At 38.9% G+C, this 25,887-nt stretch overlaps 1 protein-coding gene and 1 long non-coding RNA gene across 3 annotated transcripts in view; one reads left to right on the plus strand and one right to left on the minus strand.

Annotated features, from left to right (window-relative positions):
- The window catches only part of shq1 (SHQ1, H/ACA ribonucleoprotein assembly factor), an 82,622-nt gene that overhangs the window by 43,835 nt on the left and 12,900 nt on the right, over window positions 1-25,887 (plus strand). For both annotated transcript variants that reach the window (XM_041794973.1, XM_041794974.1), the window contains 4 exons: window positions 12,311-12,423; window positions 12,525-12,622; window positions 15,118-15,275; window positions 15,793-15,846. In XM_041794973.1, coding sequence (XP_041650907.1) covers window positions 12,311-12,423; window positions 12,525-12,622; window positions 15,118-15,275; window positions 15,793-15,846 — 423 coding nt within the window. The remainder of the gene's footprint in view (window positions 1-12,310; window positions 12,424-12,524; window positions 12,623-15,117; window positions 15,276-15,792; window positions 15,847-25,887) is intronic.
- On the minus strand, window positions 920-1,626 carry LOC121514721. The gene is made up of 3 exons (XR_005992324.1): window positions 1,591-1,626; window positions 1,222-1,386; window positions 920-1,001 (listed from the first exon to the last, which is right to left on the minus strand). It is a non-coding gene; the product is annotated as an uncharacterized LOC121514721 (long non-coding RNA).

Consider the following 25,887-nt stretch of genomic DNA (forward strand, 5'->3'; position numbering starts at 1 on the left):
CTTCAGGCATCTGGAAATTGCACCCAAGGATGAACCAGACTTGTGCAAGTCCACAATTCTCTTCCTGATATCTTGGCTGATTTCTTTTGATTTTCCCATGATATTACACAAAGAAGCAGCGTGTTTCAGGTGTGCCTTAAAATACATCCACAGGTGTGCCTCTAATTAACTCAAATGTTGTCAATAAACCTATCAGAGGCTTCCAAAGACATGACATCATCATCTGGGCTTTCCCAAATTGTTTAAAGGCATGGTAATCTTAGTGTATGTAAACTTCTGACTCTCAAGAAAATAATAAAAAATTGTCTAAAAAATGATCTCTCTCATTATTCTGGCATTTAGCAAATAGAAATCATTTTAGTAATCCTAATTGACCAAAAACAGGAAAAGTTTAATCTGATTTAATGTTAGACGGTGAGAAAAAAAAGTTTGTGTCTTTTTATATAGTGTATGTAAACTTCTGGTTTCAACTGTATGCTTCAGTACAGCAGATAAAATCCCAGTAATGGTCAGTGAAGTCCTTTAAAGAAGGTGTGTAATCTTCATGTAAGGTGTGTAAACCTAGGTGAAAACAATGAAGGTGCAGAGGGCTGCAGTTACCCAATCTTCAACTCCTGCTCCTCAGCAGAGATCCATATAGTCCACCTTGATTGAAACCATAACATTCCTGGTATGGACATCTTCTGGACATTGTTGACTGAGGGTAAAAGCTGGGTAGGAACTTCCCGTTCACACTGTAAAAATACAAAAACAAAACAGAAGTCAAAATGATGTAGAAGCAAAAGTAGCAAATGTAAATAGCACAGACCCAGATTTATTGTCTAGGTTCCAGATTCTCAAAAATAGAGTGTATATATATATTAAAAATTTCCAAGTTAGAGACACATGAACATCTTCCTTTTCATTAAAAACTAACACCATACCTGCTCCACTGTAATGAAATGGTCCTCAGTCCCTCCAGATATGGGGCAGCAGGACTAACACAGCACAGAGGTTAATATCTGTAAGAAACAACAAAAAAAGGTCCTTTGAGACATTCAGACTATGCAACACCTCTGGGGATTCCCAATAAATAACTGGAAGAGTGTTGAGCTACTTGTTGTATCAGCATGTATGAAAAACTTAAATATAATTTCAGGACTATTATTTAATATACAAACAGACCATATTATCAATATGCTTGAATAATTTACTTATATCCAAAATGAAATAGCAAAATACCTGGTAGACCAAATCCCAGTGTTTCGTTGCCATAGAGTACTTTTGGCCATTGGAGATTTTCATCCTCAGCTTGATCACGTTCAGATGTTTGTGGTTACAGCCCTCTCACTGGCACTGGCACAGGTTCACAGCAAATGGATGGATTACATCAACCTCTCCTTAAAACTGAAAGAAGTGATAGAGGGAAGATTCATAACTTCTTTTCCACATCATCTTACCAAAGAGAGTAGGAACCAGATAATTTCAGAAACATCTTTCTTGCACCATTATCTTGTACTGTTAAAAGCGCTAAGTTTGCTTACATTAACACAGACTGTGTGCTTTGAACAGATGGAAGCAGACTGAAGTACCACAACTAGTGACACTTACATGTGAAGCCAGACTTAGGAAAGGGCATTTCTTCAGTGCATCATCAGTTGTCATGCCATCTGGGATCTCCTTTTGCCACCATGCAAAGGTCTGCTGCATCTAGCCTTTGACCATGGAGAGGACTGGTTTCATCTTCTGGTATCCCATATGTAGATCATACAAATGGTTCTCAATAGAGAATGCACTACCTGCTAGAATTAACAAATAAATAATCACAATCACCAAATGCTGACTCCAATTAGACTGCCATTATCAGAGGCTGAAATACTATGTTATTTGCCCTGGAATTTTTATTTAGAAAAGATGCAAATGCAACTGATTTGGCCAGGATTTAAAAAGGCAAAACTTATCTTGTTGCAATTTATTTTTTTCATTTTAAAGTGAAAGATTACAAGAACATTTTTTATGATTATTATGGTAATAATCTATATTCATCACAAGGACATTTGTATCACTGACATAATTTCAATCCTTTGTTATTTTTATGTTGGAGGTTTTGTTTTAAGATCAATGTTAGATGTTATGGTAATTATTTAATGCCAACGTAACCACATGATAAACTGACTAATTAGAAAACAATCAATAGATGAACCTATGAATTAACCATTGGCAACCAAAAGCCCAAAACACACTGGCACTGTCAAACCCACATCCAAACGACCGCCCACATTACTTTCTATCAGTACCGGAACATTTTAAGCCACTGCTCTATTCCCCGTGCAGCTGGCTGCAGCTGGCAAAGTGTTTACCTGAGAGAACTACTTTCGGTTACTGTTGTTGAAGTGTACAATTGATGGCATGGCAATTGAGGTGTATCATATCATATAACACAATGCAGTGGTCTGGTGTTGGTGTTTTGGGCTTTAGCCTTGTCCCAGAAACATACAGTTACATGTAATTGTGCAAAAAACATTTCTAATAAATACATGCAGCTATATCAATCCACTCACCCCTGACACATATCTGCAACAAGTTCTTGCAGCACTAGGAAACTCTTGGTGTTTGGTACCCAAATTTCTTTTAACTTCCTTCCACTTTGTCAAGAGTTTAAGGTATCTAAAACAAAATAATAAAGCAAAATAAACATTCATTATCAAATGATAAAATAAATATATACAATAAGTTATTCGTGATGTTTTGAAATCACAATATCAAAAGATACCCATATATAGTTATACTGATCCAATAAAATATTATGCACTGCTGTGGGTTAAGTTACCCAGCAGTGTATAAAAAGTGCTAAAAGTATGTGAATTTCTTTACTTTCTATAACATCAATTACGAATGAAGATTAATGACACAGTATGATGGCTCTAGAATATCATTTTTACAAATACACTAGGAACCATTATAACTAATGTGTACATGTACTTTTCAGTGTTTTGCTGATCTTACCCCTACATCAGTAAGTTTTTTTTAAGTAGACATATACTTGCAGTGAAGTAGTTTAATTGTGTGGTGTAAATTCAGGGTTTGAATACTTACATATTTTAATTAGTAGTTAAAACAACAATAAATCCACCTTCTATTAAGATGAGACGATATCTTTCAATATACATAAAATATAGACCATATCTTTCCAGACACATAAGGATGTTTTTGCATTAAAACTTACCCTTCTCAAGCCAAAGGCTTCTTGAAGAATTCCCCAGGATCTGGTCCTACTGTCCTACAGATACTGTTGGCCTGAACTTGGCTTGCTTCTTGAATGAACCAGTAACAGAGTTGTGACACCAAGTGTTTTTGTGATGCCAGACTGTTGTTTGCCATCTTCTCCATGACCTACAAGAATGATCACACAGAAAGGGAGAGAGAACTGTCATTTTTACAACACACATTAAAGGTTAATTTATCACTTCATTCGAAAACGTAGGGTTAAACTGCCATGTACTAGTATAGGTGATATTTTTTCTTGCTTAACTAAACACCTAACAGTACTACTGATTGGAACATTGTTGATCTGGCCAATAAATCAAAAATATGGGATATGGCAGCTTGCATTTGTAGCTGCTGTTGTGGTGTAACTGGTGACCGTGTTAACCAGTGACTTACTTGCTTTACATAAATGCATCACGGACTTTCAGCCGGTGTAAACGACTCAATCTGTCCCAACCGGTATAGTTTGGCCTAAAGTACACAAAGAAAGCACTCTTCTGATATAAACTGGGTGAGAAAGGGTAAACAGAGCGAATTTGTGGGGAAAGTTTCCGTTATTAACATCCGTCTAGCTGAAAGTCACTGATTAACACAGTCGCTATTTACAACGTAACATCAGTCCGTGCAAATGCTACGGTTAATAATATTAAAAAGAATCTGCGACCAATAAACAAACACTGCATGAGCAGGAAGTTAAAAGACAAACGGCACCGGCTCCTTTTCCTCTGACACAGTCTCCTGAGGGAGCTCCACTCATATCAGTGACGTTAGCCTACAGGTAAACAAACACGCCAACTGATAGCCTGCTAACGGTCCGACGGTGGACAGAACACTCCGATCAGACCCACATATTTAACAACTGAACCATTAATGCAGCAAAGCAGCGGTACATTTATCAGCCTTCTACCACACTGGTGTAGTTTCTAGCAAAGGGCAGAGTCAGCTCACCTGTCTGCACACACCTCTGTAAACAGGGATACCGCTGCAATGACGTCATCACAGCTACGTCAAGTAACGTCACAAACGATCCAGATAAACTACAGTTTCATTCATTTTAAGACGTAAGAAACTTTTAACAACCGATTTAAAACAGTAACAGCATGAAAGGGGATATTTGAAATAACATGTGAGGCCCTTTACTCATCAGTTCTCTACAATCTAACACAATAATCAGCTAAAGCTCTCAGTTACTGGACACCAACTAACCAACGCCGTTATGAACCGTCGGGACTGTAGAGGAACAGAAGTGTACTGAGAGGACATTTTCTGTCACACAGACACAAAGGTACAGAAATCTACCCTCAGGTAGCATTTCAGTTAGCCAGGCTATGAGCTGGCATTTTCTTTAGCTGCTGGCTAGTTACTATTCCACCAAGCTACGCAAAAAAACAAAACAAACAAAACAAAACAAAACTGAAAACCTGTAGATAAAACTTAAAACCTACTGATAATTGTCACAAAAGTCATACCTGCTACCATGGTCATAACTTATTCCTTTTCACTGCCTGAAGCTTGACGGTTAACTTAAGCTAATATCTAGACAATGCTAGCAAGCTCTTCAGTCACTCGGTTTATTCAGTTTAGATTAAAAATGGGCTGCATGGAACATTTAAAGAATTAAAGTCACAACTTTAAGTTTAAAATGACATTACCTCTGAATATTGGTGTTTCCTTCATCAAGTTTATTCCAGACTCCTTTAGTTCTTAAGACTCCTCCAGAAAAGTCTCCGTTTTCAAATTTGCGCACCAAGGGCTAAGGTCCAGTGAGGGAGAAGATGCGCACGCGCGTGCTTGACCTCGTGGATCGATGTCAGAACTGCATTATGGGTATTTTTTCCTACTTTGTTGTGCCAACAACAAATTGCAAATTCTGCTAATTTACAATTACATATTTGGTCATATTGAGGTGCACATTATTGGTCTAACATGTATTTTCTAGTTAAATAATAGCTATTTTAATTTTCATGTTAACACAATTAAGAATACAAACTCTAGTCAATAGATTGACGTCTTTTTAACAGTGTATTAGTCGATGTATATATATCATTAACATTTTGCAACACCTATGTATATGTCCCCTAACAGGGTGGAATTTTCTCAAGGTCTTTTCTGAAACATTTGCCTATAATTTCTATTTTTGGGGTGCTTAAGCTCTACCACTCAAGTTTCTGATGGTTTAACATGTCATTAACAACATTCAGTCTGAAAAACTGAAAAAAAGTTTGATGTTTTTCCCAAAAGTTAGCACATTCAAAAGTCACCAATAGCGAAGAATGACCCCCAAATTCTCTAACTCTGGTGAAAGTACGTTATCTCTGAAAACTGATGAATGTAAAAAGAACTATCTTGGATTTTGATAAACAGATTGACCCTGCTGATCACACCGTAGAAATTTCATTCTTGTTGCCAAACTGAAAAAACCCCAAATCAGATTTTTTTTTTTTTTTTTTTTACTTTGAAAAGCTTAAAAGCACATGCTACAGAATAAATAGAAACCCTACTATTAATATTTCTGCATTTTTAAAGAATGACCCTCCACAATGACACAGCAGCTGCAATACCTCCTTAGACAGGTATTTTGATTGTAATTCATCTTCCAAAAGAGAGAACACAACATAAATTAAGTTAAAGATAAATTTGATTAATTGTCCCATTATTATTTGAATTTTTATTGATATCGTGATGATATCGTTATTGAGACATTTTTTGTCCACGATAACAGTGAAGTGAAAATCTGATATCCTGACAGCCCTAGTTCAGATAAGTGGAGACCTGAGGGCTCTAGATCCCACGGTGGTCAAGTGTGCAGTGAGGCAGATAGAGAAAAAGGATCTCAGAGTGTAGGAGGGTGTGCTTTATGTGTGAGAGGTCACAAAGGTACAGGGGAGTGAGGGTATGGATGGCTTTGAAAGTGAGGAGCAATCTTAGTCATTGTGGTTGTTGACCAGAAGCCATTGAAGCTGCTGTAGAACAGGAATGATGTGATTACTGGATGGGGTTCTGGAAATGACATGGGAGGCAGAATTCTGGACTGGTTAAAGTTTATGAAGGGAATTAGTTAGGGAGATCAAAGAAAAAAAGGGAGTTGCAGTAATCAATCTGGACCTCTACGCCAGGGCGTGATGTATATTGCCAGAGCCGGCGGACCTCTACACTGGGGCGTGACGTATATTACCCGCGATGAAATTTCAGCTCTATCTGCTTGCCGACAGGCTGACCCTAAACCTAACCAGTTGGGTTTTAAAGCCTAAATCTAACCAGTCGGATTTTAATGCCTAAACCAAACCAGTCGGGTTTTAATAGCGTAGACCCATAGCGTACGGGGCTATGCTAATGTGTCATAAACACAGCGGTGTAGTCATGCTAACAACAGCTAGGTCATGCTAACAACAGCTAACATGCTGCACGCCCCAGTATAGGCTTGGGCAATGAACGTCATGCCCAGGCGAGGAGGTTTCGCCCCACCGTTGAGGTCTCCAGCCGAATGCCCCAGCGTAGAGGTTTGCTCGAGGGCTGCAGCCAGACCCTCTTGAGACCAGACTGAGACCTAGACAAGCAGATACCAAGACAAGACTAAGACCATAAAAATCAATTAAAAAAATATGACTTACATGAACAGTGTAAGAGCATTCTTTTACTTTTCTCTTCTTTTAATACATTTGACAGATAAAAACAAGATGTCTGCAGCTCTTTCAAAGCACAACATGCAAAAATCTCAAATCTTAACAAATTTGTTCACCTAACTTCTTGTAAAAAAATATATATATCCTTGTATGTATCCTGGAATTATTCTAAATATCTGAAATTGAGATGTTTATCTAAAATTGTCAGGGGAATGAGGCCTAAAGTAAGTATTCATAGGTATTTGTGACTAGAAATAAGATGGACTTATGTCCAAGTTTTTGCAGGTGTAGCTACAGTCATGGACGAAAGTATTGGCACCCCTGAGCTCTGCAGCTCTGCGGCTTGGCATACACATGGTTATTTCCTTTTATGTGCATTGGAACAACACAAAAAAGTAGAAGCAAAAGCCAAAATTGACATAATTTTGCTCAAAACTCAAGAAATGGGCCGGACAAAATTGTTGGCACCCTCAACTTACTATTTGGTTGCACACCCCTGGGAAAAAATAACTAAAACCAGTCGCTTCCTATAACCATCAACAAGCTTCTTACACCTCTCAACTGGAATTTTGGACCACTCTTCTTCTGCAAACTGCTCCAGGTATCTCAGATTTGAAGGGTGCCTTCTTGCAACAGCAATTTTGAGATCTCTCCATAGGTGTTCAATGGGATTTAGATCCAGACTCATTGCTGGCCACTTCAGAACTCTCCAGCGCTTTGTCTCCAACCATTTCTTGGTGCTTTCTGAGGTATGCTTCGGGTCATTGTCCTGCTGGAACACCCATGACCTCTGATGCAGACCCAGCTTTCTGACACTAGGCCCTACATTGCGGCCCAAAATCTATTGTTATAGTCTCCAGATTTCATGATTCCTTGCACACAGTCAAGGCACCCAGTGCTAGAGGCAACAAAACAGCCCCAAAACACCTTTGAACCTCCACCATAGCCATGTGTCCATCAGGAGGTCAGGTTTGATTCAGTACAGTTTGGTAAGCTAAACCCCACTTGGTGGGCGGGCTTTAAAAGCTATTAATGTGAAGTCCCATGCAGTGTGAGTCAGCTGGTCCAGCTGCAGAGTTATAGAAAGGATGAGTGACAGAAATCACTAGGGAATAAGCATTAAACAGCTTTATTTCAGCTGAAAGTGCTTTTAAAAAGATAACTACATTTTAATTATGTTAGCCGCTGTCAGTACAGCTCATCAGCTGATGGAATACATGTACAGACACGTTTGGAGTCGTAACTGTATGTTTATATATGAATATACAGTGCATCCTGAAAGTATTCACAGCACGTTACTTTTTCCACATTTTGTTATGTTACAGCCTCATTCCAAAATGAAATAAATTAATTTTTTTCCTCAAAAATTCTACACACAACACCCCATAATGACAACTTGAAAAAAGTTTGTTCTAAATTTTTGCAAATTTATCAGAAATAAAAAAAAGACATCACATGTACATAAGTATTAACAGCCTTTGCTCAATACTTTGTTGATGCACCTTTGGCAGCAATTACAGCCTGAAGTCTTTTTGAGTATGATACCACTAGCTTGGCACACTTATCTTTGGGCATTTTCACCCATTCTTCTTTGCAGCTTCTCTCAAGCTCCATCAGGTTGGATGGGGAGCATCGTTGCACAGACATGTTCAGATCTCTCCGGAGATGTTCAATCGGATTTAAGTCTGGGCTCTGGCTGGGCCACTCAAGGACATTCACAGAGTTGTCATGAAGCCACTCCTTTGATATCTTGGCTGTGTGCTTAGGGTCGTTGTCCTGCTGAAAGACGAACTGTCGCCCCAGTCTGAGGTCAAAAGTGCTCTGGAGTAGGTTTTCATCCAGGATGTCTCTTTACATTGCTGCATTCATCTTTCCCTCAATCCTGACTAGTCTCCCAGTTCCTGCCGCTGAAAAACATGTCCACAACATGATGCTGCCACCACCATGCTTCACTGTAGGGATGTATTGGCCAGGTGATGAGCGGTACCTGGTTTCCTCCAAACATGACGCCTGGCATTCACACCAAAGAGTTCGATCTTTGTCTCATCAGACCAGAGGATTTTGTTTCTCATGGTCTGAGAGTCCTTCAGGTGCCTTTTGGCAAACTCCATGTGGGCTGCCATGTGCCTTTTACTAAGGAGTGGCTTCTGTCTGGCCACTCTACCATACAGGCCTGAGTGGTGGATTGCTGCAGAGATGGTTGACCTTCTGGAAGGTTCTCCTATCTCCACAGAGGACTGCTGGAGCTCTGACAGAGTGACCATCGGGTTCTTGGTCACCTCCCTGACTAAGGCCCTTCTACCCCGATCGCTCAGTTTAGACGGGTGGCTAGGAAGAGTCCTGGTGGTTATGAACTTCTTCCATTATGGATGATGGAGGCCACTGCGCTCATTGGGACCTTCAAAGCAGCAGAAATTTTCCTGTACCCTCCCCCAGATTTGTGCCTCAAGACAATCCTGTCTCGGAGGACTATAGACAGTTCCTTTGACTTCATGCTTGGTGTGTGCTCTGACATGCACTGTCACCTGCGGGACCTTATATAGACAGGTGTGTGCCTTTCCAAATCATGTCCGATCAACTGAATTTACCACAGGTGGACTCCAATTAAGCTGTAGGAACATCTCAGAGATGATCAGTGGAAACAGGATGCACCTGAGCTCAATTTTGAGCTTTGTGGCAAAGGCTGTAAATACTTGTGTACATGTGATGTCTTAGTTTTTTATTTCTGATAAATTTGCAAAAATTTTGAGCAAACTTTTTTCACATTGTCATTATGGGGTGTGGTGTGTATAATTTTGAGGAAAAAATGGATTTATTCCATTTTGGAATGAGGCTGTAACATAACAAAATGTTGAAAAAGTAACGTGCTGTGAATACTTTCCGGATGCACTGTATCTAGTCTATAACAGTTTATACAACAAAATATTAAAGTTTAGAGCTGTACTGTGATTAAAGATAAGGTAAAAGTTTAGCTGGTGTTAAAATCAAGCTAGATTACGTCAGAAATCCTGGGTGCGCTGATCTCATTTTAAAATAGGCTGCAGCACAAAGTTTTACAAACACGTCCAACAACCACAGAGCGATGTTTTCACAGGTTACCTCAAGTAAGAAGTAGACAAATAACTAGTTACAGTACATAGAATCAGCTGTTTTAAGGCTTTGTATTCACAAAACTTGAGCATTAATTTAGTTTCACATCCATCGCGGATAGACCAGGCTAATATGAGCCTTCAGGCTCTGCTTTGTGTTCTTAAAATCAGATCCAGATAAACATCAGGAAACTTGATTAATGGCCAGATATCAATATCGACAGACTAGGAAACATTTTGGATCTCTGTTGAGTCCAAATATCCCAGATTTAAGCAGATATTAATCAGTTTTTCTCCCGTTTTCGCCTGCTCCTCACAGTGCAGATTCCGTGTTTTGCAGCCCGGAGCCAAGCAGCTGAGCAGCTGTGTTGCGCACTGACGTGAAGTCAGTACAACCCCCTATTGTTGTGTGTGCAGCTCCACCTTTTTGGTAACCTGACACGCCAGATGGATTTGTTTCACACATCCACTGTGTTCTTTTTTTGTAGGCCTCATTCCATTTTCTGTAAACAGTAGAACTTAACCTTGCATAACAGATGAATACGCCCATTTCTGTGTTTCTCATTGGCGTATCCATCTTGCTCCCGTCTGGACTGTTTGGGCCCGGTTAGAAAGTGACAGGACCAATCAGCGGCGAGGGGCTGTACTTCTTGACACGGCAGAGTCGTGACGTAAGCAAGCAGCCACAAGAGGCCGGTGCAATTGTGGCAGAAGACATTAGCGTGGATGCTGCTAAAGTGCCAGTTTTATCAGAACTTGATGAAATTTCTTTGTTAAAAGAAGAACAAAGAACAGCAGTGAGTTGTTTTCATTTCAAAAACGACAAAAGTTGTGTACTGACATGTCTACAGCCACCATGGTTCGTGTTATGCAGTTCCCCATGGAGTGTAGTCCTTGGTAGGGGAGCAGCTTGATAGCAGCTACGTCAGGTGTTTTGTTGCTCTGATTGGCCCGTGGAGATGTGACAGACAGAACATTCATCCAATCACCCTTCGAGTTTTTTCCCAAACGCTGTGTATGAGTGGTTTTCCAGATGGATGTGTGAGACAAATCCATCTGGCGTGCCAGGTTAAGAATGACATGCTTTTCCAAAAAGCTCTACCTTAGTCTCATTTGTCCACAAAACTTTCTCCCAGAAGGCTTGAGGATTACTCAGGTACATTTTTGCAAAGTCCAGTCAGGCTTTTTTATGTCTCTTTGTCAGCACTAGGGTTCTCCTCGGTCTCATGCCATAGGGCTTCATCTCATTCAGATGACGTATGGTCCGAGCTGACACTTTTGCACCCTGAGTCTGCAGGACAGCCTGAATTTGTGTGGAAGTTGACTGTGGATATTTATCCACCTTTCGAGCTATCCTATGTTTCATTCTTTTGTCAGTTTTTCTCTTCCGTCCACGTCCAGGGAGATTAGCCACAGGTCCATGGATTATAAACTTCTTGATTATATTGCACACAGTGGACAAAGGAATTTCAAGATCTCTGGAGATGGTCTTGTAACCTTGAGATTGTTCATGTTTTTCCACAATTTTGCTTCCAAGGTCCTCAGACAATTCTGGGCTCTTCTTTCTCTTCTCCATGCTTGGTGTGACACACACAGGCACACAACACAAAGGCTGAGTCAACTTTTATACATTCTAACTGGCTTCAGGTGTGATTTCTATATTGCCAGCACCTGTTACTTGCCAGAGGTGAGTTTAAATGAGCATCACATGCTTGAAATAAAATGATTTGCCCACAGTTTTAAAAGGGTGCAAATAATTTTGTCCAGCCCATTCTTGAGTTTTGTGTAAAATTATGTCAATTTTGTCTTTTTTCTTCTGCTTTTTTGCATTGTTCCAATTGCACATAAATGAAATAAACGTGTATACCAAAAACATTTGTAGTTGCAACAAATTCTGGGAGAAATGGTGTATTTTCTGGAAAAATTCCAGGGAGCCAATACTTTCGTCCATGACCGTATTTGTTGTTTTAGCTAGTGCTTCTGCTTATTACCACATTAATGAATTCAAAGAATAGCAGATCAGTGCTGGTCTCAACTGGTCTTGATGGAAAAGACCAGTCAGAGACCGAGACAAGGCCGAGTAAAAATGCTCTCGAGTCTGAGACAAGACCAAGACATTCAAAATGTCTCAAGACCAAGAGCATTCTTGAGTACTACAAGACTAGTGACCAGAGTGCAAACTAGTGTGACGGCAGAGTCAGGTGTGAAGAATGGATCAGGGACTAATTTTGCCAAGGTGGATTTAGTGCCAGTAAAACCTTTTTATTTTACAATTTTATCATCATTGATATTTTTGTCTCTCATTGTGAAAGATAACATTGTGAGAAATAATCATTTGTAATTTCTTGACAGGAAGAAATGGGTGATGTCATTGATGTCAAAAACCCAGAAGAGAGCACATCAGCAGAGAGGAGGCAGGCCCGGCTGCATGCTGAAGCCTGTGCTTTTTCTCCTGACCACTACCTGTAAGTTTATCAAGGCAAAAACCTCTTGAAATTTTGAAACAATTCCCCTTTTCCTGTTCAGCACTGTATATGATCTGCTAACATTTTTTACATCACTGCAGTGCTGATTTATATGAGGATGAGGAGATAAAGAGGCTGCTGAAGTATAGACCATGGTGGACAACGCTGAGTCCTTCTACAGAGCAGGAGGGGGAAACTTGTGAGTTAAAATCATCTTTAAATATATAATTTATACACCCTTTAATCTGAATTATCTTGCCTGATGCAGCTGACACTTAGTTGCATTCATATAAAATTAGTATTTTGAATGTTTTTATTTTCTTAAAGCTTTAAACCAAAAAGGGTAAATTATACTTAAAACACTGTAAAGGGGAAAACACTGGAGTAGATTAAAAAAAACCAAGACGCCATATACGAGGGAAGAAAAAAAATCTTTAAAAATATGACCTTGCAAATGAGAAGGGTTTTTTTTTTTTTTTGTAAACATCAGACGACTGAGTTTTACACACCTTTTGATTCAGTATGATCATGCACAAACAAATGAACTTCAGCTCAAAACACCATTTTGGTGTTATGACTGCTGCAATGAGATTAAATTCAGCTTATGAATATAAAATTTAAACCCAGATTCCAAGAAGGTGGGGTGCTGAATAAAATGTGAAAAAGAACAGAATGTAGTGATGTGTGAATCCTTTTGATCATATTTTTAATTGAATGCTGCATAAATACAAAATATTTCATGTTTAAACTGAAACTATATTTTGTTTGATTGGAAGTACATGCATATTTTGAATTTAATGTCGCAGCATGTGCCAAAAAAGTAAGTACAACACTCACAACCCAGGTAAAAATCTTGGGCCTGAAGTGCAACAGTGCAGGGTTTCAGTTGTGTTTTTGTGCTTCATATTGTGCCATACATTTCAGTTGGAGACAAGGCAGGACAGCACGCTGGCCAGTCTGTGTAAGTGAATAGTTTATAACATCTGGCCAAAGAAGAATATTTATTTCTTTTTTCTAAATGTTTGACTCTTTCTCTTGTTTTTGTGTTTCTGCTCTTTTTACAATATTTATTAACATAACTTTAAAGATGTTTCATTTGAAGTGGTGTTTCAAATGTTTTTTAATATTATATTGTTATCAGGTGACCTGTGCATCAAGGCCCATTTATGGTGACACATATCACAACAACTATTTAAAACTAGGAGTGCATGAAAGCATCAGCAGCAAGAAGCTGCAGAAAATTAAGGCCATGAGAGATATAACATAATAAGATAATAAGATATTTTGGTAAAATATTCAAATTCACACAGAATTACACAGAGTTCTGTTGCCGGTTAACCAGAGCAGTTGGCAGCAAGAAAGATGCACTCTTGAGGTATATCTTGGACTTGTAGTGTTTTTTACAATGAAGTTGACAACATATGTTGAAACTTATGAAAACAAGGAAGATGAATGGTCCATGACACCTTTAAGAGAAGGAACAGGAAATTTCTATCATGAAAACCCCCAAAAAGTTGAAAAAGAAGACCTCAGTCTCAACTACATCTCCTGGCTAGGTTAAGCTAAAAACAACTGCCAGTAATTGCCATGGAACCCTGCCTGATCAACAGGAGACTACCAAATGCTACCTGTTGAGATAGCATGGGGCAGCTCGTACGAACGCAGCGGCCCGGTGCTCCATCACTTGCAGCAAAACAAAGCCCTACACTTACACCAGAACTGACAGCGTGCCCACTGAGTTTACATCTTTCCCGATGGAGATTATTTAGAAAACAGGGTGCTTGGAGACTGAAAGGAGGATGACGTGGAGCAGCGCGACATCTACAGCCAGTGGAGAGGAGGCAGAGACGGCATTGTGTGAGAAGGCGGAAGCGGGACAAACAAGCTGGGCTGCAGGCTAGGCTTAGAGCGGCCCCACACAACCCTGCCATACCAAGCTTCTTTCTCCAGGGTGCCTGCTCCTTGGCCAGCAGGATGTATGGATGGTGTGAGGCTATGGATTTCTAACCACCGCTTGGATGACTGTGTTTGCTGCTACAAAGGAGACTGCCAAACGTAATTTTGTTGTGTTTTTAAAATGCAATGTGACAATAAACAACTATCTCTCTATCTATCTAAGATAGGCAGGTGGCCTTGAAGGTAAGGAGGGGAATTTTCAACTGAGTCTCTCCCATGCTATAAAAAATTTCACTTTCTGGTTGCTAGGCAACCATGACGTATGCTGAGGGGAATTTTTATTATGCGTAAATACTGTTACAACTCTCTTTTTGGGGAGCTCCTCTCCAACAGTCCTGTGATGTTTGACATTCTGTACACAGCTTGAATAAAGAGACGCTGACTTCAACATCCTCATTGTGAGCATAGCGATTCTTTTTCATTCACACTGTCATGTCGTGATGTTGAAAAAGATTGGCAGTTATACTTTAGGAGCCGTTTCTATGCTTGGAAAACAATGGCTTGACTGTTTTGATAGAGAGAATACCTAATACACCCAGCCAGGACAGGGTAAATCAAGAGATAAGACACTAATTAACACTTTATAGAGCAGATCCAAACTGACAGAAAATACTGGATTGTTTTTGGTTTTGTAGGGCTAAAGGCAATAGGGTTTTAGTTCTGATAATGGTTTTAAAAATAATGAAATACTTTTGCTGACTTGAAATAATGCGTTGTTGGTTGTCTTTTTTTGTGCAGCCATATCCTTCACCAACTCTGAAAAGGAACAGCTAAGGAAATTCAACAACCGCTCCTACCTGCTAGACAAAGTGTCTCGTCACCAAGTGTGGCTAAGCCTTGTAGACATCCTGCTGGCTTATTCCTATGAAATACGGTCTACAGCAGGAGAGCATAGTGTGAGTATGTTTGTGTGAAGAGGTAACTTTGAGCAGCACTTATGCTTGGATAATAAAGCCATCTATTCTTTCATCCGTTTGACCCCCTCCATTAATTCATAGCTTTAAGAGGTCAACGGGCAGATCCAAGAGGTAAGGCCTCAACGTGCCATTTCTATAAGGTGGCTAAAGAGGGGGAAATTGAGGTAGGCTTATTAATGATTAAATTTAGAAGCTGCATGAGCATATGACATACCAGAGTTGTATGATCCTGAGTTCAAGGCAAGCCCTAAAAGAAAAACCTAACCTTGATATGTAAACATTTGGGACACAGGGGGCATTATCACTTAAGGGTCTTAAGTAAGTTTCTTTTTTTAATCCAGATTATCTGCAGCTGTTCTTTACCTTGATCAATAATTTTAGCTTCTACCTTCCAAATTTTTGTGTAACCAAAATAAATGAAACTAAATGCTTTAATGCTTAATTATTTCTTGCCTGCAATTGCTGCAATAATAAGTGGCCCCATTTCTCTTTGCAGGTAGAGTCGCCTTGGACTATCAGAAAACTCTCTGGGACTCTTTGCTGGCTGGAGGTGAGTCAGTTATGAAAACTATGAGAGAGAAACTGAAATTCAGATGACAGAGAGGAAAATAGCAAACAGAAACTTGACTCCGTGGAGAGATCTGTCCAAAGATCTGTAGTAACTGCCACTTTATTAACACGTTGCAGATCATCTCTCAATATTACAAAGTGTCGCCCCCTGAGCTCACTCGGACAAACAGTTGACATGCTGCCAGGTTAATAGTAATGGTTTACAGTTGGATGGGCAATTATTTCCAACTTTTTGCTGCAGTAAAACTGATGTCCAATTGTTAAAGAGCAAAAATACAAAAGTTGAAAAGTAACAAAGCCAAAAATGGTGATTAAAATCAGCAAAACTTAGCTTGGCAGTAAACCGGAATCGTTGTTTCCTTTTAACAGCTAGCTTTTTTTACACAGATTAAACATGACTGAACCATAAAAAAGAGGGTGAAAAGTCATTATTTTATTTATTTATTTATTTAGCTGTATGTAAGTAGTTGAAACAAACATAATGGAAAAAAGTGATCAGCTGTCCCTTACACACAGTCAGCTGCACCTTAAACGCTATCAATGAAATCTACAAGGTTTTACCAGCCCTGATGTCTTTTAATGAGTTTTTATGAATTTTCAGATACTCAGCAGCCTGTTGCACCAACTATGTCTAAGTTCTGTTTTAAATTATGGTGTTAAGTACATGCCAAACCCTATCTTGAAACTATTTTGTACCTTAAGTTGTATAACTGTTTGGTTGCACCACAAGGTTGATCTTAACTATAGAGCTTTAAGTCCAAACTGATTGAAACATTGTTGCAAATGTGACACGTTTACTTGATTTAACCAAAATTTTAGCCCGGCTGTTGAGTCAAGAGACAAAACTCTAACAAACACTAAAAGCTGAAAATAGCCTCTGTAAACTGCTGTTAATCCTCTAAAAATATGCATATTGCATTTTGCAAAGGTGATTGCAAAAGCCTACACCCTAAACCTAGAGCCAGAATAAAATGACAGCTCTGAAAAAAACATGCTGCCCTGGCATGTGTTACAGGTGCAGTAAAAATCATAAAACAAGGGAAAGACTCAGGATGAAATAAATCCTGGCTGTAATGAAGCTACAATTGTGTTTATGGTTGTGAGAGATGAAAGTATATATGATCCAGCTGGTGACTCCATCTTCTCCCTCTCATTTGTTGTTGTGGGTACACTGAGGCACTATGACCTAGAATCGTAAACATCAAATGTGTTTTATATTAATGATTTAGGGTCCGGGAGGCTACAGCGTGATTTGGAACACACCTGAGGATTAATCAGACAAGCAGTTGTTGGCGGCAAGGCTCCCCTCGGGATATACCCCCACGATCGCAGAGGGAGGAAAACCTTGCCTTAAATCAGTCTTATCCACTTACACATGATTAGCCTCATAGCATAATTGCCTTAATCGTTTTTTGGCAAAATTGTGATATCTGCCCAATTCTACTCACCTAACGCTGCTTATTCATTGTACCTTATGGTCTATATCCTCAGCCAATCAGAGTGCTTGTTACAGTTCATAATCACAATATGCCTCTGTCATCTTTATTATCCATTAAGTCACTGTTACTTGTTATTTAGTCCCTCTACATGTCCTACAGTCCTCCTACAGGTTAACAAGTCCTACTTCCAAAACATGCACTACAGAATGAACATAGTGGTGAAGCTGTCAATCAAACTAACTTGTCAACACCTACACAATTGTTAATAGAGCAGTGATTCCCAAGTGATACCTGTGGGCCATGCACCCCCCCCCCAAAAAAAAAAAAGCTGGTTCAATGACCATGGTGTTACTGTGCTTGATTGGCCAGCAAACTGGCCTGACCTGAACCCCATAGATAATCTATGGGTTATTGTCAAGAGGAAGATGAGAGACACCAGACCCAACAATGCAGATGACCTGAAGGCCGCTATCAAAGCAACCTGGGCTTCCATTACACCTGAGCAGTGCCACAGGCTGATCGCCTCTATGCCATACCGCATTGATGCAGTAATTCATGCAAAAGGAGGCCCAACCAAGTATTGAAGGTATAGAAATGAACAAACTTTTCAGAAGCCTGACATTTCTGTTTAAAACATCCTTTTTTAATTGATCTTATGAAATATTCTAATTTATGAGACACTGAATTTTGAGTTTTCTTATCTGTAAGCCATAATCATCAACATTTCAAGAAATAAAGGCTTGAAATATTTCACTCTATGTGTAACAAGTCTATTAAATATATGGGTTTCCCTTTTAGAAAAGAGTGACAAAAAATATTGAACTTTTCATGATATTCAAATTTTTTGAGATGCACTAGTATATGGCCTCCGTATTTATGCAGTTGGAGGTGGGCTGCGAAAATTTTTGAGACTTAAAAGTGGGCCCTGAGTTGGAAAAGGTTGGGAACCACTGTAGTAAAGGTTTGGACCTCTACAGTCAATCCCACAGACCTGTGTGAGTGTCCAGAGCCTTTGAGAAAAAAAAAAGGTACTTCACAAAAGTGTCCACTGGTGGGCAGTGCTGTGCCACAGTGCACTCAAAGATTTTTCATAAACTAAGAACTTGGAAATGGGTTTGCACTCCCATCATTATTATTCTCTAAGTTCATTTCTGTTCATTTTTTATTATTTCCCTGAACCCAGGGTTAGTTAAACATGCTTATGTTTTAGCTCCTCGTTGTGTTTTTAGCCCTGCTATCTAAATGTAACACTAAGTAGACAGTGAAATGATCTTGTAAACCTAACTTTTTTCATACTCGCTTAACCCGCCTCTCTTGGAGTTGTGCATAATAAATAATAAACCCTTAAACAAGAGAGATTGCAATTTGAGTAGAATATATATGGTTTGTCATGGTTTTGAAAATCTCTTCAACATCTCTTGGATGAAAAATCCTGAACTCTTCTTTTAACCAATTTTTTTGTCATGTTATATTCCCTCTATTATTTGGAACAAACCGTAGCACCAAGATAATGTTGGAGTCCCCAGCATAAATCATGAAGTCAGTGATTGGAAATTCAATTAATTCAGTTATTTCCTATGAAACACCCTTTTATTGTTCAGAGGTAAATATAGGTTTAACAGTGCCACCTCTCTAGTGTCCAGTTTACCTTCTTTTTTTACCAACGAGAAACCTCTATTTTTCTTAGAATAGAGGTGTAAAATGGACTTAAATTAGTATTATTGATAGGGCTTATCAGGCCATTAACTTTAAGGGTGATAAGTTTAAATTCTTTAATACACATACACAAACCATAGTTTTGATATGCATTTTTAATCCCCCAATACAACAAGCAGTAACTATGAACAATAAGCATAGCACAGTTTTAAATGTGAAATGATAACTGGGCACCTGACATGCCAGATAGACCGTTCCACGTATCTACTGCATGTCTCTGGCGGCTGGTGAAAAAATTTCATTGGTGGGGCTGTCCTAAATCAGTTCAGCTACAGGGCACATTGTCTCTTTTTATAGTAAAAAATTGAAAGTATAAAAACAACAATTCTTCTTTGCATTTTAACACACAACAATCATTTTATTCAAATGTGAAATTAAGTTAACACTTAAAAACTCATCAGCATATATTATCAAGGAAAGATCTAGTAAGAGACATGCAGCATGTCAGTGAGCATGTGGTACAGTTACCAGTAATGACATAAAAATAGATAGTAGCATGTATCAGAGAGCTTTGAGATGCAGAGATCCTGACCTCCAGTAAATTTCTGCTTCGGAAATGTTTCCCCTTTTTCAAAGACAGTCTGCTGTCCTGTCCTGTAGCTTAATCAGCAGAATATTCCATCAAAGCACCTGAATCTGTATACAATAAACAAGATGCATGAACCCTACCAATTCCTTTTACAAGACTGTATAAAATAAATAAAACTTTGTGTTAGTTAAAGCTACTTTGAAAAATAATTATTACGATGAGAGACCCTGCATGTATTTCTATCAGCTGATTTGTGGTAGGATTCCTTCGTTTTTCTGAGAGGCAAAACTCTCATTAACTCTCTTATTTAGGTCAGAAATGTTGTTTTGTAGTGGGATCCTTCCTCCTTTTAGAGAGGCAAACCTCTCACTGACTCTCCTACTAAAGTCAGAAATGTTTTAAACATCTTTTCCGTGAAGAAGAGAGCCTGAGCATTTAGATAATTGTGTGTCTCTATGACCACCTCTTAGATTCAGCTGTTTTCATCAGTATTGTGATGAGGAAGCCTTACAGTTTCTGTCAGAGTGCCCTGAAGGCTATTGTCCAAAAAAGAAGAGTCCAGCTTAAAGTTTGCCATGGTTTAACATGGAGTGCACTGCTACAAGAGTTTTAGGTGCTGCAGTATCTGTCTGACAGTGCAAAGCAGATGGATACGCCCGTTTCCTTGTTCTCAGTGGCGGCAAATCCATCTTGCAAAGCTTCCATCTGAACCGTTTGGGTCCAGTTAGAAAGTGACAGGACCAGTCAATGATGAGGGGAAGTACCTTTTGGCATGGCAGAGTCGTGATGTATGCAAGCAGCAACCAGAGGCCGGTGCAATTATGGCGGAAGAGCTTAGCGTGGATGCTGCTAAAGCGCCACTTTTAACAGATCTTGGTGACATTTCTTTAAAAGAAGAACAAAGAACAGCAGTGAGTTTTCTTTTCAAAAACGACAAAAGTTGTGTATTGACATGTTTACAGCCGCCATGGTTTCGCATTATACAGCTCTAAATGGAGTTTACTCCTTCAGTAGAGGTGCAGCTCACTGGCGACTAAGTCATGTGTTTTGTTGCTCTGATTGGCCCGTAAAGATGTGACAGACAGAACGCTCGGAGACTTCCGGTATGGCGGCATGTTGAGTGGACGTGTGTTAACCTGTTCTGCTACGCTATTTTCTAAATCCTTCACAAAACTCGGACTTTGGTGAGTGAAATAACACAAACTTTTAAGAAAAGCAAGAGTAATGTCTGCGGCACAAAGGAAAGCAAATCAAGGTAGCGGCAGAACTCAACAATCTACGCTGCCAAACTATACATCGCCAGGTGCTAGCAACATGGCTAGCAGACAAGCCACGCAGCCCGCTAGCACTTATGCTAATGCTGCTTCAGAGAGCCCATTGTCGGCTAACACCGTGCCTGCAGGTGAGACCAGCCCAACGTAGGCTGTTATCTTGGAGGAAGATCTCACATCTTCAGCAACCCCAAGGACGCCGAGGACTTTGCCAAAAGAATCAGGTCAGAAAAGGGACCGGACTGAGTGACTATAAAGTGAGTGATAGCGCCCAGATTAAGAAAAGGAGAGAGACTTTTGTCTGGTAAAGTGAACGGCAACATCTCAGGTTAGAGCTGATATATTTTCTTTTTACTAAATACTCAGCTCAGAAAATAGTATTATTAATCATTTTTATGAATATTGTTCAAAGATAATAACTAGTTTTTATCTCAGCAACTGTTAAAGTTGTGCTTTTGTGCGAGGTTATAACAAAATGAAAACCACCTGAAAGTGTTCTCAATGTTTAGTTATTCCCCACTGGAACATATATATTCCTTTGTTTATTACCAAGAAAAGTGTTTAAATTCAGAGTGTAAAGGGATTTTACTCAAGGTTTGATTATGTTTACTTACAACTGGGGATAAGAGTCTAAACCCATAAGCATATACAATCTTAAGTGCATTTCCCCACAATATGATTTGACATCTGGTCATGTTGGATTTATTTCATTGTGAAGTGAAGGTTTTCACACAAATGTTCTGTTTTGACTGGAGTAGCACAAGCGTAGGTTAGAGGTTCTAGTGATTTTGTTTTTCTTTGCTCAGTAGTAGCGATCCTCACTCTGGGTGTGGAACGTATAACTGCTATCTGGAAGCCTAAAGATTTGAGAGGAGGAAGATTCAGGTCAAGGGACCCTGGGTGGATGGTTATTTAGAGATTTGTAGTTTTGTTACCAAATGTAACTTGATTTTTTCTTTTGGTTGTTTTTTCCATGCAAACACTCTTAAAAGTACCGGGAAATTCAGTGATAGTTATGTAAAATGTCCAGTGAATTAGAAGTCAAAATCACATCATGGAACTGTAGAGGGCTACAAAAACTCAAGTAAGTTAAGCAAGTTATGTTTAGGATTAAGTCATTACAATCTAATATTGTACTCCTTCAAAAAATGCACCTGATGAACATCTGGGATATAAGGGTTAAGGAGGAGGTGGAGAGGAAATGTCTTCTCAGCACCTTTTACTTCTCAAGCAAGAAGTGTTCTAACCTTGGTTCACAAATCTATACCATTACAGGTAAATAAGGTTATAAAAGATAAGCTGGGACGACACCTGATCATTGAGGGAAATCTCCTTTAATGAACAGTTAGTTTTGGCAAATATTTACGCACCAAATATTGATGATCCTAATTTTTTTCAAAATGTATTCCTTATTCTATCCACACTTCCTGGCAGTTGTATAATAGCAGGTGATTTTAACTGCACTTTGGATCTGGTGAGGGACAGGAGCTCGGGGGTCTACCAGTCCCGTCCTCGTAGTAGTGCAACAATAAAACACTTTATGAGGGAGATGAATCTGATAGATATCTGGAGAGAGATCAATCTTAAGGAATCAAAGTTCTCATGCTACTCCAGTGTACATAAGTCTTATTCACGAATAGATTTCTTTTTGATTACAGCAGAGTTAAAATACAGAATAAAAGAATGCACTTATGATGGTATTTTAATTTCTGACCATGCCCCAAACTCATTAATATATCAGAATTCAAAATTGGTGAAGGGTGATTGGTGATTGGTGATTGCCACACCATGGCATGGCGTCGTAAGCAAAAATGGCTGGCAGACCCAGGTTTTGTCTTACTCCTGGATGAACAAATACAGTTCTATTTTGAAACAAATATGACAGAAACCTCAGCAAGCCCAAGATGGTAAGCCTTTAAAGCCTTTATTAGCGGTCAAATCATCAGCATTACTAGTTCTAAAGCCAGACAGACTCATAGATCCAATAGAGATAAATTACACTTTTAGGAAATTCTATGAAAAGCTTTATGATTTGGAAATTACTAATAATGAGATGGAACTAAAGGGATTTTTAGACAACATAGATATTCCACACATCCCAGAAGCTTTTAGGAGTGAATTGGGAAAAGACTTTACACCACAAGAAATAATTACTGCAATTGATAGTATCAAAGCAGGAAAGGGCTTGACGGGCTGACAATTGAAATTTAGAAAAAATTCAGAAACAGATTAGTGACACCTCTTTTAGAAATGTTCAGAGTCCTTTAAAAATGGGATACTACCGACTTCTTTAAGAGGAGCTCAAACCACCCTTCTTCCAAAACCAGGTAAACCAAACAACAAATGTCTGAATATGCAACACATTAGCCTCCTGAATGTAGATTTGAAAATACTATGTAAGATTTTAGCTAGAAGAATTGAAGAGTTGATTCCCAAGGTAATCGGCAAAGATCAATGTGGTTTTATTCGTGGTAGACAAGGTTGTCATAATGTAAGAAGACTTTTGAATGTTCTTTATTACAAAAAAAAAAGGCCTCTGACTCAGCTTTATTGTCATTGGATGCTGAAAAGGCCTTTGACAGAGTGGAATGGCCTTATTTGCTTGAGGTCCTCAATAGATTTGGTTTAGGAATTTCTGTAAATGGATAGAAATAATTTATAAAGATCCATATGCAGAAATAATTACTAATAACATTATTTCAAAAGCTATTCACATAAAGCATGGATGTAGACAAGGGGATCCTTTGTCTCCATTATTATTTATTATGGCAATTGAGCCCTTGGCAATTTCAGTAAAGACTAATGAATATATTTCAGGAATCGTCATAGGACAACAGAAACACCGTCTGGTGTTTTTCTCAAAGACATTAACAAATCTATCCCTGTGCTGCTAGAATTAATTGAAAAATTTGGTAAGATTTCAGGCTAAAAAATTAATAAGTCTAAATCTTCAATTGTGTTTTTAAACCATAAAGAAAATGAACATCCCCCCAACATAGCAACTCAATTTAAGGTTGTTGACTGTTTCACATATTTAGGTATTCAGATTGTGCCATCACTTGATAACATTGTAGATATAAATTATAGATCTGCTGTACAAGAAATCTCAAACTTGTTAGATAGATGGACACCTTTACCAATGTTACTGATAGGAAAAATAAACACTATCAAAATGAATGTGCTCCCTAAGCTTCTGTATTTGTTTCAAAATTTGCCACTGCCGCCTCCAGATACTCTATTCTCCCATCTAAAGAGACTCTTTATTAGGTTTTTATGGAACAATAAGCGCCCTAGACTGCGACTATCCTTGCTGTACTTGCCTTTTGATAGAGGGGGGCTCAAATGTCCTAATGTGCTTTGGTACTATTGGGCAGTTCAGTTAAGAAACTTGATGTAGTATCATACAAAGAACGATGCCATCTTGTGGAGAGAGATGGAAGAGTATTCATTAAATTTACCTTTACCTCTCTACCTGTACTCAGCTAAAATTAAGAAACTTAAAAAGAACACTAAAAACCCTATGGTTAGAAACATGTTAAATGTGTGGCACCAAGTTAAAAGATATATCAAAGCCAGTGATCACCTCTCACTTTTTAGCCCAATATGGGGAAACAATTCTTTCCCCCAGGAAGAAGTGATGGAGAATTCAAAATTTGGGCAGAGAGGGGAATACAAAAAAATAGGAGACATTTACAAGTCTGACAAACATCTGATGTCTTTTGATGAAATAATGGTCAAGTATAGTGTACCCCGTAAACACTTTTTCAGGTATTTACAATAAAGAAGTTTTGTAGGAATGCAACAAAATTAGTCACTATCTGTTCCTGTCCATCAAAAATAGAAGACATAATGATAAAGGACTCTCACGGAAGAGGTTTAATCTCTGAAATCTTTAACTTATTGCTGTTAAAATCATTAGAATCATCTATGAAAAGACTACAGGCATGGAGGGATGACCTACTGGCAAACATCCCTATTGAGGAGTGGGAGAAGGCATGTGCAAAGATACAATCACAAATTGTTAATTCACGCCTCAAGTTACTACAACATAATTGGCTGATGCACACATACATAACACCAGATAAACTTAACACATGTATTAAATGTAAAAAAGGGAAGGGTACAGTTTTTCATTGCATCTGGCAATGCACCCAAATAATCAAGTTCTGGGAGGAGGTGAGGAACTGCTTACAGGATATATTATCTATACATATACCTCTTGTACCAAATTGGGTATTGGGTATATATCCAGTTAACTAAAAGATAAGAAGGAAGCATCAGAGCTTTTTTATAAATTAATCTGTTGTTAGCTAAGAGGGTCATTGCTTTAGAGTGGGAAAAATAGGATAGGCCAAGGATAAGTGTTTGGATCTCTGAATTATGTACATCTCTTCCTTTAGAAAAAAATTACTTATGCTATCAAAGACAAGCAGGCAGTCTTTTATGACATTTGGGACCCCTTTGTTTCACTCCTTGAAAATACTGACTTAACCAATATACAGTGTTGGGTGTAACGTGTTACTAAGTAACGCGTTACAGTAACTCCGTTACTTTTATTGGCAACTAGTAGTGTCACGCGTTTCTTTTCAAAATTAATAATGCCGTTACCATTACCGGGAATTTAGATCACACGTTACTGGTTATTTTTACAGCTGACAACTCGTTGATGAAGGTTAGTAAACATCAGGTTCGGCAGACGACGTGACAGAGCGGTAAGCACATCAGCATCCTGGGAGAGAGAACAGCCTCTGCAGAAACAAACAAACAAACACAGGCACTGAAGCGCGCACACACGTCATGGCTGAGCACTCGAGCGTGAGCTCTCTGTCTTGGAAACACCAGAATTACTTTTCCCTCCTTGGGATAAAGGACGAAAAAGAACAGGGAAGTAAAACCTTTCCACCTCCACAAACAGCAATTTTAACTTCACGAAATACTGAGTTAAACAACACGCTTCAGCTAAACTAATTTCCGGAGAGCTAAAGACACCGCTAACCCAGGTACAGCTCACGTTAGCTGGGCAGAGCAAGCAGGGAGGAACTGCCCCATGTAAACAACCCAAGACT

The sequence above is a fragment of the Cheilinus undulatus genome, linkage group 9 (assembly GCF_018320785.1).
Source record: "Cheilinus undulatus linkage group 9, ASM1832078v1, whole genome shotgun sequence".
NCBI classification, from domain to species: Eukaryota; Metazoa; Chordata; class Actinopteri; order Labriformes; family Labridae; genus Cheilinus; species Cheilinus undulatus.